The 15517-nt window shown below is 39.3% G+C and overlaps 1 protein-coding gene across 1 annotated transcript; it reads left to right on the forward strand.

The window, feature by feature from the left end:
* Positions 1–4348: 4348 nt before the first annotated feature.
* SLC67A2 (solute carrier family 67 member 2) lies at positions 4349–13737 on the forward strand. Its single transcript, XM_086880377.1, has 6 exons — positions 4349–5147; positions 7083–7170; positions 8438–8481; positions 9667–9796; positions 10194–10403; positions 10929–13737. The coding sequence occupies exons 1-6, from the start codon at positions 4713–4715 to the stop codon at positions 11714–11716; spliced, it is 1695 nt and encodes a 564-aa protein (XP_086736503.1). The 5' UTR covers positions 4349–4712; the 3' UTR covers positions 11717–13737.
* Positions 13738–15517: the final 1780 nt, after the last annotated feature.

The raw sequence follows: 15517 nt of genomic DNA on the forward strand, positions 1-15517 counted from the left end.
AAAAATAGAAAAGGAAAAAAAATGTAAAAAAACAATAGCAGACTGTTTCTTTTTTCCTTTTCCATCTGAAGGGAAAAAAAAAATATATTTATGGGAAGAGGATGTTGTTTATTTGCTTGTTTATGTTTGTGTGTGATTGAGTAAGTGTCGGGTGCGTATGTTTGGAATTGGCAGGCAGCTCCTTATCTGTGCTGGCAGATATGTCCATGATCTAAAAACAGCCTTTTAGAACTGGCTGTATGTCTCGCTATATACCAAGAAACAATTTCAGCAACCGCCTCAGAGCTGAGTCCTTCTGAAACCTCAATGCTCATTTACTGTTCTGAAGAGTAATGGGAGTATCTCACCCACTGATTCTGATCCTCATGCTGTCCATCTTCCCCAGCTGGGCAGATGTTAGCTACTGCACCAACACAATCACTTGTCAGCAGAGTACCAGGCAGACAAACAGCCAGACACCTTACACAGCATACCTGCACACACCTGGTCCATAAATGTGTGGCTGGAGTTTATCTTTAAGCTTTAAGGTGACTTCAGGTTTCAGACCAAGAGAGGGTCTGGAATAATTAGTTTGAGATATGACTACTTTATTCTTAATACTATAGAAGATCAGACCACAAGTCACACAATCACAGAGTGCAATTTTCACAGAAATGAATGAGTTGCATAATTATAGGAGGTATTCCAGGAAGCTTCCTATGACAGTAGTTATGCATAAATACTCAGAAATTAAAAGCTGGAGTCCTCTTCACCATTTTTGTTGCTGCCTTACATGGGTCCTTTCGCAGGATGCTATTATGAATCTCACTCTGAGGCTGTAACACCTTCCAGTTACTACACAGGCACTTTCTGATATTTTTGGATTTATTCAGGAAGCCTGAGGAACTAGCCTTTCAGTCCTTCTGTGACCTTCCAGCTTCTACAGAGCCACTGACCTTCAAATAAGTAATTAAATAAATAAAATCATAGACTTGGTGAGGGATTGGGCGGGGTCCTGCACAGAGAGTGGGGAATGATGTGTGTGATGTAAGTGTACTCCAATACACAACAGAGACTGAGGTCAACAGGAGTCATCCCAGACACCTGCTGCTCTAGAGAAGGATCAATAATATCTAAACCATCTCAAATATATTTATCTGTTAAACATTAATTGAAGAAAACAAAAAAAGTCATGTGGCCTTAGTTATGCTGCCCTGAAAAAACTCCAGAAGGGAAGAAGTAGACCCAATGGCTGAAATAATTCCTTCCTTTAACAAGCTGCTTCATAAATACTTTCTTAGTCTCTCTGACATACCAGCCTGATTCATTTACAGCTTTGAGGGTGGCACCAATTAAAAGGTTTCTTTCCACATTCCTTAAACTTGCAGATCTTTTCAGACAGATTACACTTTAAATGTCTTTAAGATTAACAGCAGATTCCAAACTCAAGTTCATTTACAAGTACCTCTTAAAATGTTCTGGACCACTGGATTGTAACTTTTTCTACTTCACTCAATTTGTATATGGAAAGTTGAAATGACTGTTGAAGTTACCCTAATGATCTGAAGCAGTAAACCAGAATGAAATAAGTCATTGTTAGACTCACTAAATTTGATCACAAATTGCACATTTGAGGGTCTTGACCTTACCTATTTGTAATGCAGGAATTCAAGAATATATTCCATTTACTGGATTAAATCAATGTAGTTGCCTTAGATCTGTTTCAAATAAGTATTTTACAAACTTTATTTAAGAATTTATAAGGTTTAAAAATTTCTCCATTACTGAAGTAATGGTGGGATCTTTTTTAAAACAAATTTATTAGATTTCAGATGACTTCCATCAGTGCTTTCACTATGTCAGGGCTCGGAGCACACACAGACACAGTGCTGGCTGAGGAAGGGTAGCTGCAGACTGCAGCTTGGCAGCCCTTGCATGGCAGGTGACACCAAATATTTAGATGTTTTCACTAAAAAGCTCAAGATTCCTCACCCCTTTCCCTCATGAGCAACTCTGAATCTCAGACATTCTATCACAGACTAGTTCTCCATCTGTTCATAATTTGAGGCAAGAATAGCCCAACAAGGCTGCAGATAATCTGATCTCCAGCAGCCAAACACTGGGAAAAATGTTTCTTCTGCCATTAAAATCTCTCTCTTTCTTCCTTTGTAAACCCTCTCTATTTATGCAAAATTGACTTTTAATTAGGGCAGCAGACATAGATACAATGCTGCATTAGTATACAAAGTGAGAAACAGATACCAATATAATAAAGCTTTCTTACTTTTTTACTTCTGGTTCCACTATTTCTTATCAAAAGATGGGCACTTTCTAGGGGGGCAAAAAATAGCAATAAAAACTTACTGGTTGAGTACTAGGACTACCAAGTTCATCTCATAATCACTGTCACAACAAGCACCTCCTCATGCCTTGTTTCTAGCATAATGCACTTCACACTCATATTACTTACATAAAATGGAAACACAGTAGCCTGATTATGTCAGACAATAGTCTGCATATTCTTCCTGGTTCTAGCATTATCCATAAAATTAACAATTTTTATTAAATTGCTACTTCCAGGTCACAGAAAAAAAAAAGATAGAAATAAGAGTATGGCCACTCTGAGTAACTATTGTGTCCTTGTTTTTAAGAATCATCCAGTAACAAGTCAAACACCTTAAAGTAATGTAAGTGTACTATATTGATAATATCATTTTAATCAACCAACTGTGTAATTGTGCTCCCAAAGATATTAGACTAGGTCTATTTTCCTCAGGACTCTGATAAATGGTCTTCATTGTATTTCATTCCTTTAATTGCTAGTCAATTCCCTTATCAGTCATAAAACCACTTTATTTGAGAACATTTATCTTAAGATTTCTTTATTTGGGAGCCTTTATCTTAAAATTTGTAATCACAATTACAGAACATGAGTGGGAACCATAAGGCAGCTGAAATCATCTGCCTTCAGTGCAAAAGTAACAGAGATATTTGTTCATCACTATCTATTAATGCCTTTTTCTTATATATTATGTAAATTTTGTAAGCATGTAATATTCACAATTCTTTAACAATATGATCAAGTTTGCCAGGAAAAAAGCAGTAAGAGATCTGTTAAAGGAAGAGACACCTATGTGTTCTCTGCTTGCTTTTTTCCATGAACACCTTGCATTGATGTCATAAAGTTTAGTTATTCTCTGCTTTACAAGTCATTGTGCATGGAGATAGCTTGAAATAACATACAAAACCTAAGGGTTTTCATTGCCAGGGAATTCAATATTCCTGCGTGCAACACTTTGTCCCCATCATATTCGATCATTCTGATCTTCAGAACCTGAGAAAAATACAGAATAGCTAACTGGTTTCAGAGACTTATGGCAGAGACTAACACATAAAACCTTAAAAATTTCAGTTGGGCTCAGTGTTTGCATAGAAGTCAATGTCCCTTAGACCACAGGAAAAATACCTTACCCCTTGCAACCTCTTTTAATCATCCACCTCTTTAATAGATTCTTCTAATAAATTTTCAGGCACTTTCCATTTCTTCTATCAGTTAAAATGATCAAGGATAAAATTAGCACAATATTGAGCAGACAATGTAGCAGCAATTCCCAGGATGCTCTAATATTTCAGCATCTTGTCACCATTTTGTCGATTTCAGAGAAATTGTGAGCAACTGATCTCCATTAGTGTTGTATCCAGAATTTTAAAAACCTTGCTGAGAGAATTTGTTATTCAAAGTTGCCTCAAAGAGATAAATTAATAGGATATATTGGTTAGCCCAACACGAAAACATCACAGCCACCGGGACATTAAACAACTGAGTTATTCTTGTCTAGACTCTGATAACATCTTTGTCCCTATGCAGATACTAAGTTAAGTTTTGCTTTCGTATCTTATAAATAAGCTGCTTATCTAGAAATATGTCCTTCTTTATAGTTTTGGTGTTTTGAGGGTTTTTAGCTTTATTTTTAATAATTGTAAGTAAAACCCTTTTTCTTTTTTTGTGACATAAATCTGTAAAAGATCCTCAACCCTGTGATATTTATTTCTTCTGAAAACATGAAGATAGAACTGAAGTTATGCTATTGTCAGTTATTGAATGATCTTCCTCAAACTTTATAACTCATGCTAACTTTTAAAAAGTAAGTCAACAACATTTTTCAGAAGTTTCTTCTTACTGATAATTAAAAATATATTAAAGCATCTCCTGTTCCCTTGTGCATTTTTAGAAGTATTTAAAACTTCAGAAGTTTTACTGATCCCTGACCAAACAACTATATAAAAGACCACCTCTGATTCCAACATAAAGTTGGGTGGTCACATTTTCCATGTGACAATCATTTCCACCAGTGCATCTGAAAGATTTAGGAAGTTTCACTGCTTTGGATGCACATGCATTATAACATACTAGTCGTCAACAATTCCAGCTATCCCCGACTTTTAACAAAACCGCAGCGCAGCAGTGAACCTGCTAAGCAGAAAGAGGGATGCCCTTCTCCCCTGGCTCAGTACCACCACCACACGCCAAGGAACAAGGCAGGAAAACACTGCTGCCAGAAACACTTGATGCAGGCCCCGGGCTGAGCCCGACAGGTGGCCGAGGAACAGCAGCAGCGCTGGGAGACGGCCGCTTTCCATTTGGATAGGTAGCTTCGGAGGTGCAAGGGACAAAAAGCCTTCTTTCTACAGCAACCACAAGAACTGCGCAGGGGATCCATGACCGAGCTCCTATGGCATATTTGTTTCCAAAGCCCCTCGGCTCTACCTGGCTACTCCTGCCTTCCACAAAGCCTCAGGCCGCAAGGGGACGGGTTACGAATTTTTTCCCGTACAAACACGCAAGAGGCAGGAAGGGCAAAGTCCTACAGAGGTGTGTGTGGGAGGGTGGAAGCAGGGATCCGGACGGCTCGGCAGGGAGCCGTACTCTTCCTCATCTTCGCCCGGAAAAGAGGACACACGAAGGCTACCGGGCCAAGCGAAGCACACCCGAGGCTCTCCCCCGCCGCCGCCTCTCCGTTTCCGCCGCGCCGCGGGCACTGCGCAGGCCCGGCGCCGCCGCCCTCATGGAGGAGGAGGAGGATGAGGGTGGTGGAGGCCGGAGGGTCGCGGGGAGCCCGGCCGCGTCCGCCCGCTTCGTGCGGTGCCTCTACGCGGTGGGATTCCTGGTAAGCGGCGGCCGTGGGGCCCGCCCCGCGCGGCCTGCGGCGGGCGGCCGCGCCGGGAGCGGGAATCTGCTCCTTTCCAGGCCAAGGCTGCTGGGTTCGGGGGTGCATCGCTGCAGCTGCTCCTTGGGAACGGCAGTGTTTGTGCCGCTGGTGGTGTGTAGCGGCTGTGCTGTTTTACCCGTGTAAACAGCCCGCAGTTCGATACACGGGTCGGATTTTTATCCTGTGAGTGCCATGGAATAGCGCAGCACCCGAGAATCTGAGTCTTGCCTTGGTGCTCATAAGAGAGCTGCTCCCTGTTTCCTTGAAATACCCGTGGTTCCTGTAAATTTACCCCAAAAAAGTCCCTAAAATCAAGGGTTTGTTTGTTTTGTTCTTTTTTTGTTTGTTTGTTTTGTTTTTTAAAGTCTGTTTTTGAAAGAACAGACTTTTTAAAAAGTTCATATTCTGTAGAGATTCCTGAGCCTCAGGAAAGTGCCATTTAATTAATTTGAAATTTAAAGTGACGATTTGGGAAATGAATACAAAATTACTACAGTTTTTCACTGTGAAATGTCAAGATAGTGTCATACCTACTTTTAGTTTGGGCAATAGAAACAACCCAGTTGGTTTGTGTCCTGGAGCAAATATCCCAGGGAAACATGCATGAGAACTTTGCTCCGTTTAACTGGCTTTTAAACGCTGTGGTTCTCCAGCCCCGAAATAGCTTATTGACACTGAGCACACAAGAAAATCAACCGAGTCCTTTAGAAGGTGTGGTGATGCGAATTTCCTGTGGCCGGACAAATAAATACAGCTATCACTCCGCCAAAGGAATTGCAGGTGGAATGAGACATAACTACCCATCAGAGGATAGTGGCTAGGGGGTCTTGCTCTACCTGCTTGCATGTGACAGTCGAGTACTGCCAGGGTATAGTCTGAGACTTGGACTTTTTAATGTCTCCATTGATGACCTGAACAAGGTCACTGAACCTCTCTTCAGGTTCACAGATGACACCTAAGGTTATATTGCTGAAGATATTTGCAAGTGTTCATGCTGTTCATGCTAATGTATTTAATGATTCTAACCTTGTAAGCCTCAATTTCAGCCATCAAAAAATAATTAATGACAGACTGTGAGAATTCACTTAGTGACACACATTGGTACAGTTAATCAGTCCTTGAGGTAGTCTAGTTCAGTTCAAGCAGTCAGTGATGAAAGGTGATCTTGCTCCAATAGATCTCCAAGGGACTCTGGATGCTGTGCCAGATTGTAGTAGTACTGAAAGAACTACTGGGTCAATGTGGTAAGTTTAACAAAAAGTAATAAAGCAAAAGGAACGAGTAGGAGATCCTTGTACTTCTCAGGATGGGCAGTGTCCTTTACCCTCCTCTTACAAAATGTTTTTCAATTATGCTTTGCCTTCATTCTTTTTTTTTTTTTCAAGTTTCTGTCTTGTCACATTTCTTAAGCTATACACAAAGGCAGGCTGAAAGTAGGTTTAGATCTATTGTATCTTCTTTCCCACTGTGGTTGGGTTAAAATACTGTTTTTCAAAATATACATTCTTTGCGCAAATGAAAAGTATTTTTAAGTGATTGAAATTAGACCACTTTGAATTTAAAGTACTGGTATGGAGTACTTTTCTTGTTAAAGTGAAGTTTAATATATATTAAGGGAATACTTAATGTTGAAATATATATATCTTCTTTTTTGGATTTTATCTAGAGTGGGGGAGAGAATTGATGTTTTCATAGGTTTAACTCCTTTGTAAGGCAATACTTTATCTTTCAGTTCATGCGTTTTGTAATATGAAAAATTTTCTTTTAACCTTGTGTTGATATGGAGAAAATTCATTTTTTTAAAAAATTTATTTCTAATGTTGACTGTTATTAAGCCATGTTTCTATTGTCTTTTTGTGTAAGTTACTAAAACTTTTCCTGTCTTGGTTTCAGGACTTATTTGGAGTGAGCATGGTTGTTCCTTTAATGAATCTTCATATCAAATCTCTAGGAGCAAGTCATACTGTGGCTGGAATCATAGGTGAGTTGCAGTACTTGATTTACAAAAGAGTAAGATCAGGCCTGGATTTTGCCTAACTGCAAATTGGACATTGTAGCATAATTCTTCCTTGCTAATAGCATAATAAAAAGTAAAGACAATTTCCAAGTAAAACTGTAAGGGCAGCCATACTGTGTTAGACCCAGAGACCTGTCCAAACTCAGGCACTGACAGTAGCCAAAACACGTGCTTGGGAAAGAACACAATTGGAAAGTGCAAGGAAGTCTTGCAGAAGCATTTGTACAGCTACTTTTTCAGCATCCAAGAATTCACAGCTTAGCAATTTAGGGAGCCAGAGGTGTTCCTTGTAGTTTTATTGCTATTTACACTTTGCAAATAGTACTTCTGCAGCTGCTTCTCCAAAGCTTTCCAATGTCCATGATTGTTCCCAGTTTGATTAAAATCCTTACAGCTGTCTTGGCAAAATATTTATTCACTTTTACAAGTGTTTACAAGTAAATTCTGAAGATTTGGAATTTTATCTTAAAGTATTTAATGCTAAGATAAGTTCTGTGGCTCTAAAGTACCTTTTATGGTATTATTTATGGTTTGGAGTGATACAATATATTTTTTATTCCCAGACATGGAAGCTGTTATTCAGTTTTTATTACTTTGCTTTTTTATTTAACACTTTGTGTGAAATAATTCTGCTACACTGAGTTGACAGTATTACTTTAATCAGCAGCTAGTCAGAAATATGTTTTCATTTCAACAGTCTGCTTTGATTTTTAACATTAGAAAAAAGATAGGTTTCAGGTGTATTCTTATAAATGAAAGTCTGACAGATGTTTCTCTCTGCTTCTCTTTGTTCCTTCTCTTCTATCACTAAATGCTGCTAAACTCCTAGCCTCCAAAATGAAAAAGTAGGATCTGTGTTTTCTTCAGGGCTTAAGTGATGCCTTGTAGTAAACTGAAGCACCAAGTGGAAAGTCCTTTCCAGTAGGGAAATTCTCTCCTGATTTTGAGAAAGCAGTTATAAATGCCAAGATCTGTTTTGTTCAGTACACCATACAAAGCAATATAATTTACATAGTGTTACAACTTTTCAGCACTTTTTTATTTTGTCATTCTCTGAAAATATTTCCTTTATTAAATGCTAAACTCCACCCTTGGTTTGTCTTGCTCCCTCTTCCCATTCTTCTAGTAAACTATTCTCATGATTTCCCATTTTTCATAATTTAAAATTTTGTGAAGCTTTCATTAAAAAAAAAAAGCTTAATTTTTAACACTGCTATTTTGTTTGTTTTAGGATCTCTCTACGGTGTAATGCAGCTATTTTCCAGCACATTTGTGGTGAGTTCTAACATTGCATTCCAGAGCACATTGGTAATTCTGTGGATTGTAGGGGGGAAAAAGGGTGGGGTTAATAATGGCATTTCTTGACATTTTGAAAATGCATAAAGTGTTCATGGAAGCATTTTTGTTGGAGGAACCAATTTTCAGTTTGTGTGAGAAACGGCAGTTTTGTTTATGGGGAATTGAGAGGTTTTTCAGACCCAAACAGAATACAGTTTTTAGACAAAAACTGGAATACAGATTTGGGCTCAGATACAGTACTGAGTTACACAGGGTTGTCTCCTCTAGTGTTGGTGGTAGTAGAGCAGTAGCCTATCCAAAAAGCAGTCTGATGAGTCATAAGTCTCATGACTCTCATGAGTCAGCTCTTCTGTGATCTGGTTTGCTTTCCCTTAATGAGCAGTTCCTTGTAATTTATTGTATGGTATAAATTAATCATTGCATCTTTGCTGTTTGGTTGGTTTTCTATTAGCTATTGATTTTTTAATATCCTAATGTTACCCTGGCACTAGTTTTCTAGTTTTGAAGAGAACAGATTATGAGAAAGTTTCATGAAAGAACTGTTTCAGGGTTTGTTATGCAGGACACCTGGGATAATTTCCTGCTATAATTTTGTGGCATTTTCTATGAAGTGCAAAACCATTGTCTACTTTCTTAAAAAGATATTTCCTCTTGGGAATCAAGCTGATTTATAAACATGATAAATGCAAGTTTTCTGTTTGCCCTCTGCAAACTACTTCTTACCTGTCTGTGCTCAGATGACAAATTCTTCATAGCCAAGATTATTGTTTTTAGGACCTTAAACAAGTGTTTAATACATAGCAGCCTTAGTGAGCAAGCAAATATTTGGGGTTGGTTATGGTAAGGCTGTTAGAAGGCTTCTACTGATAATGTTTTGTGGTATTTATTGCAGGACTGTCTTTCTAAAAGGGAGATTTTTTTAATTAAAAAAGGCTCTATACACAACATTAAGTGGAATCACCGTTTTGGCAGGTAGCCAGGCAGAACTCTGCTTGTGACTTGCAGATTTTGAGCACTTAGGAATGCTGTGTAATAAGATTATTAGGCTTTCATTGACAGTCCTTTGACCTCTTTTCTCAATTTAATGTAGACGTATTGATTGATCACTGCACATAGCTTACTATTATAAAAAGTTAATCTTTGTTTCCTCCTTTGTGAAAGGGCTGTTGGAGTGATATAGTAGGAAGACGGTATTCCCTGCTTGCTTGTATTCTTCTCAGTGCACTGGGTTACTTCCTCCTTGGAAATTCCACCACAGTGTTCCTGTTTGCTGTTTCTAGAGTCCCTGTAGGTATGTAAACACTTGGCATTTTGCAGTTTAAATTCTGTGTAGTTTCAGCCTGAGAATTACTACGGGAGAAATCATGGTTTATGGATGGATGGCTGCATAGCATCATCACCTAGTAGCAGCAACTGAAACTTACTGTTGGAAAAGTCTCTACAGAGCAAGAATTCTCATGATTTTTTTCCTGAAAATAATTTGAAATGCTGAGGTTTAACCCACCAGGCATCTAAAACCCACAAGGCTGCTCACTCTAGCACTGAAAAAAATCTGTGATTAATGGAACTTTAAAAATATAAATCATACCATTTTGGACCATTGTTATTTGGACCATTGTTGTGGAGATAGCTTCTGTCTTTTTTTTTTAAAAATACATGTTTGTTGATTTGTTTATATTTTGTTGCAGGTATTTTCAAACACACACTTTCCATCTCCAAAGCCCTGCTGTCTGACCTGGTTTCAGAGAGGGATCGCCCTTTAGTAATGGGGCGCTTCAATGCAGCCTCCAGTGTGGGCTTCATTCTGGGACCTGTTGTTGGTGGCTACCTTGCAGAGTTCGAAGGTGGCTTTTACCAAACATCCTTCATCTGTGCCTCTATCTTCCTTCTGAATGGTGGTAAGTTGCATGTCACATTTTGCATCTTGGGTCTCTTCATTCCTCATTTTGTCCTTTTAAGCCATGTGTAATACCTTGAATTCACAGTGTGTTTATCATCTATGGTATAAATGCTTTGTATGCCAGTACTACTGTTTGAATTTGAACTTGTGTGGAAGGATGGGAATTTTTAAACAGTTATCCTCCAGGTGCTTCTCCTTTGTTTTGCATATATCTCTTTTACATTCAGACACAAATAGGAGTTTTTGACGTGCCCGAAGACAAAGACTAGAAATCAGAATTTTGGCTTTAGCCATGAGATTTGTTTATATGGTGTGAGCGTGGCATTTCAGTGCTTTCTTTTCTTGCTTTAAGTGCATTTAAAATTGAACCCATACTATGAATAACACTAGACTTAATATTTGCAAATTTTTTAAGGACAAGTATGTTGAAGTATTTTTTTTTTAATTGTTACAATCAAACTAATGTCTTCCGTGTAAAGTTGATGCAATTGAATGAAATCAACTAATTTCTTGATCTATATAGGTCTTGTCTGGATGTTACCCTGGAGTGAAGAAAACACTAGCAATAGGGGCCATTACCAAGACAAAGGAACAAACTGTTTCTCAGCAAAATCAAATCATGACCTTCACTTGAAATCAGCAACTAGTAGAGCTGTGGCAAACAGTAGTCTTTTCCAGTCTCCATGGATCCAAGTTGCAACAGTGCTGAAGAAGATTAAGGGAATTGCGTGCTCTAATTTGTGGGATGTATTTTTAGTGCGGTTCCTGATGTCTGTTGCTATCCTGCTGTACTATAGTAATTTTACTCTGGCCTTGGAGGAGAGATTTGGGGTGAAACCTTTGTTTGCTGGATACCTAATGAGCTATAGCAGTGCCCTTGGAGTCCTGGCTGGTTGTCTGCTCGGACCAATAACGAGACTCTATCATCACAACACTTACAGACTTTTGTTGCACTCCAGCACTTTTACCTGCGTGCTGATTCTCCTGTATGCTTCAGCACTGAGCATATGGATGGTCATTTTGTCCTCCACGTTCTTGGCCTTCTCCACTACTATAGGCCGTACCTGTATCATTGATCTGGAACTGACCGTTGGTGGGAATGAGGCCAGCGGTACGCTCCTAGGTGTTGGACAGTCAGTGACATCAGTGGGACGTATTATTGCCCCACTCCTTTCTGGAATTGCTCAGGAGTTCAGTCCTTGTGGCCCTCCAAGTCTAGCTGTGGGACTAGCATTAGTTGCTATTGTGATAATGAATGCAAACAAACAAAAATACTGTAGTCGTGGAAGTGTGAAGTTAAAAGATCAGTAGTCAAAATTTTGGATTGCACAGATGTATTTTCATCTGCCAGGCTTGTAAAATAATTACATGATTTTTAAAGCACATCATGTTACCATGTTAGCAAGTCTATATATGTATTTCTGCTGCAGGGATTTAAGTCTAGACAGATGTTGTTCTAGCAGGTACCACTAGGACATTTCTGAGAGGGGCAGATGTTGCTATATTGTTCTGGTTGTAATTTTTTTAATGGATTTTTAACCTTTCTGGAGGGGAAAAAAAGAATGTCAGGAAACGCACAAATCCTGCGTGTAGCTCATTTTTGAAACAGTGTTTAGATTGAAAGGTGGTTAAAAAAGGGTAATCAAAGGTGAATTTTTGTTATTTAATCAGAGGGAGAATTTGTGCTATGTTTGGCCTTAATTTCTTATGCTGTGGTCTGTTTCCTTTTGTCTTTTGTGACAGTAGTTTATATAATAGGACGTTTGCTTATGTGATTTTTGTGTAGCATATTTTGTCCACAAAACTTTCTGCAGACCATGGTTAGGCACTTTGGGGTAATCATACAACCCCTGCTGATTCCTGGTCTTCCCCAAGTAACAGAATTGGGTATGTGCTAACTTCATGTACTAGGAGACCTAATCTGAGATTAATACAAGACCATTCAGACTGAGGCTGAAGTTTTAATCAAAATTTGAACTGGTGGCTTCTGTTTAGTAATAGTTTCTACTGAGGAACTATGTCATAATTTCTTTATTTGTATTTCATGTGCAACTTTCTACCCTCATTTTAAGAAAAATTTCCTTCTTAATTCTCTCAAATGACTGTAAAAAGTGTCTAGCATCTAGCAGTAGTTCAAGGATCTGGATTAATGCATCCTGTCTCATCTCAGGCATAAATGACACTTTGGTGACAATAGAAATACGGGTTTGTTGGTGTTTTAGTCCTCATCTGTGTGCATGGCTTAGCTGAACAGAATTGTAGCATTCCTATGCTATTTACTGTTCAAGCTCATTACTTGCCAGTCAGCATTGTTTATATTTCATATGAAACATGGGAGAAGTGTATTTTGCTCTGATAATGTTCTCTATGATCTTCATTATATTACTTGATGAAGGTACCAAGTCAGCTATGTGAGTGTTTGGTTGGCGGGGGGGGTTTATACAATTTAGTTATCTCCTGGAACACATCAGTGCAAACACTCTTCCTGCTTCAGGTGAGTCATGAATGGTGCTCACATTTTTTATTTTCATTTTCTTCTTTACCTTTTTCCACTGCCTACTAGCATTCAAATACTTTTTGAAACCTCGGTGTTTCCAGTGGCAGCACCATAGGAATTCATATATGGAACTCTGAATTGTTTTCATTTTATTTATTGACATAATCAGTGTCTTATTCCTACTGTGATTTCAATACATATCCTCAGAGTTCTTTATTACAGTATTATGTGTTTCATTTCTCCCTAGGAACTTGAGGCATTTTCAAGACTCTTCTCTTGCCTTTCTCGGTAGATGCCCAAAACATTATTGCTCTAATTTTCTTATTTTCTTTCTTTCCATCTTTTAAGTTTTTTTGTTGTTGTTGTTGTTGTTGTTTTTTGGTTTTTTTTCTTGACCTAAAACCATGCTTCTGTAAGTAAGGGAGTTCTGTTTTGCATCTCTAGCAAGGGGTTAAGGAAAAGAGTTGAAAAAAAAGCTTCAAAAATTAATATATATGAGTGATTTAGTAATTTTTCCAATACTTGTTGATTATATGATGTAACATAACATTTACCCTTCTAAATTGCTGCACTGATTTAATCTTTGTGAAGATCTATCCTAATGCATACCCTACTGAATATTGGTTATAAAAGCCTCACAGTTGAGAAATCTGTGGAAGCCTGTGGTCTTGAGGACACATTGCAACACATTTTACAGAAGATTTTTACTTCTTGGAGGACAAAATGATTCCTGAAGTGCCACAGAAACATTTCTTTTCTGTACAGGTACAGAAAAATTGCACTATTTTTTTTTTTCCTTGAGGACTAGAAATAAAATAAAGTGACATTCCACATACATCATGTCGCTGTGTTTTTTTTCCCATCTTCCTCTGCTGAAGCCACAGCACAAAATAGAAATGTTCAAGTCAATATGAAGTGTGGATGCTTTACTTTTTTTCCTCAAGCCGTGGTTAAAATAATTTGAACTTTTCTACTTTTCTCATAAAGGGTGCAGGAACCAAGGATTCAATCAAGAAGTGGCTTGGCAGTGAATGAAAAAGAAGAAATCATATAAAATGGAGAATTCTGCAATTTTGAGATGAAGTCCTTAAAGCTAGTGTTCCTGGTGCCTGGAGACCACATTTGCACCCTTTGTGTTGCCTCTTAGTTGCTATAACCATGCAAGTTCAGAGAGTGAACAGTCAATGACATTCCTGCAGATACAGAGGAGATGTGATTCCCCCTTTTAAGTTGAGGGAGGAGCAGTTGCAGCTAATTTTGGCTACTGTGTCGTGGGCAAACTACTGAATTACTCAGCTGTTTCTTGAATCCAGTTGTAGCATCTTCTGTAGGAGACTGTAACAAACCAGATCTGAATATGGACTAAAGGAAAACAATTTCTGCCAGCAAACCACTGCAAATTAAGATTTTTCTCTTGCTTACTGTTACTTTATTTTGGGTTGGTTTTCCTGGGCCTGTAGGAAGGGTTAGGTTTTAGTTTGGTTTATTGGGTTTTTTTAGTCTTTGCCCTTCAAAATTTTCCCTTTGGTAAGAGACTTCTCTGATGGTTTTTGATCAGCTCATGTAGAAGAGGCTGTATATACATTTTGTTGCTTTTAAATGATGAAGCAAAGGGATCTTTTTTCCTGTTGGGGTAGGCTGTGCACTTTTGAAGAGATCCTTTATAAACACAGCAATTGTGGGGGGTAGACCCTGGCTGCACACCAGGTACCCACCAAAGCCACACCCCTCTGGAACTGGACAGGGGAAAGGAGAGAAAATCTAACAAAGACTCAAGTTAGGTCAGGGAGAGATTGCTCATTGATAACTGTAATGAGAAAAATAGACTCAACTTGGGGAGATAATTGAATTTATTACCAATCAAAATCAGAGCAGGACAATAAGAATTAAAATAAATTCTAAAAATACCTTCCTGCTACCCCTCCCTCCTTCCCAGGCTCTACCTCCTCCCCTGCTGCAGTGCAGGGAGATGAGTGAGACGGTCAGTTCATCACACATTGTTTCTGATGCTGCTCAAAGAGGAGTCCTTCCCCTGCTCCAGCGTGGTGTCCCTCCCACAGGAGGTAGTCCTCCATGGACTTCTATGATGTGAGTCCTTCCCATGGGCTGCAGTTCTTCACTAACCACTCCAGCGTGGGTCCCTTTCCACAGGGTGCAGTCCTTCAGGAACAGACTGCTCCAGTGCGAGTTCCCCACCAAGTCACAGGTCCTGCCAGCAAACCTGCTCTACAGTGGGCTCCTCTCTCCATGGGTCCAGGTCCTGCCAGGAGCCTGCTCCTGTGTGGGCTTCCCATGAGCTCACAGCCTCTTTTGGACATCCACCTGCTGTGACATGGGGTCCTCCAGAGGCTGCAGGTGGATATCTGCTCCCTGTGGACCTCCAAGGACTGCAGGGCACAGCTGCCTCACCATGGTCTTCAGCACAATCTGCAGGGGTATCTCTGCTCCACTGCCTGGAGTGCTTCCTCCCCTCCTGCACTGACCTTGGTGTCTGCAGGGTTGTTTCACTTGTCTCCTCTCTGGCCACAACTGCTTCTGTGAAAGAACTTATTTTTTCCTTTTTGATTATGTTGTTAGACACTGATTGTCCCGGCCTTGGCCAGCAGTGGGTCCAT

The sequence above is a fragment of the Cyanistes caeruleus genome, chromosome 3 (genome assembly GCF_971803275.1).
Source record: "Cyanistes caeruleus chromosome 3, bCyaCae1.hap1.1, whole genome shotgun sequence".
Lineage (NCBI taxonomy): Eukaryota > Metazoa > Chordata > Aves > Passeriformes > Paridae > Cyanistes > Cyanistes caeruleus.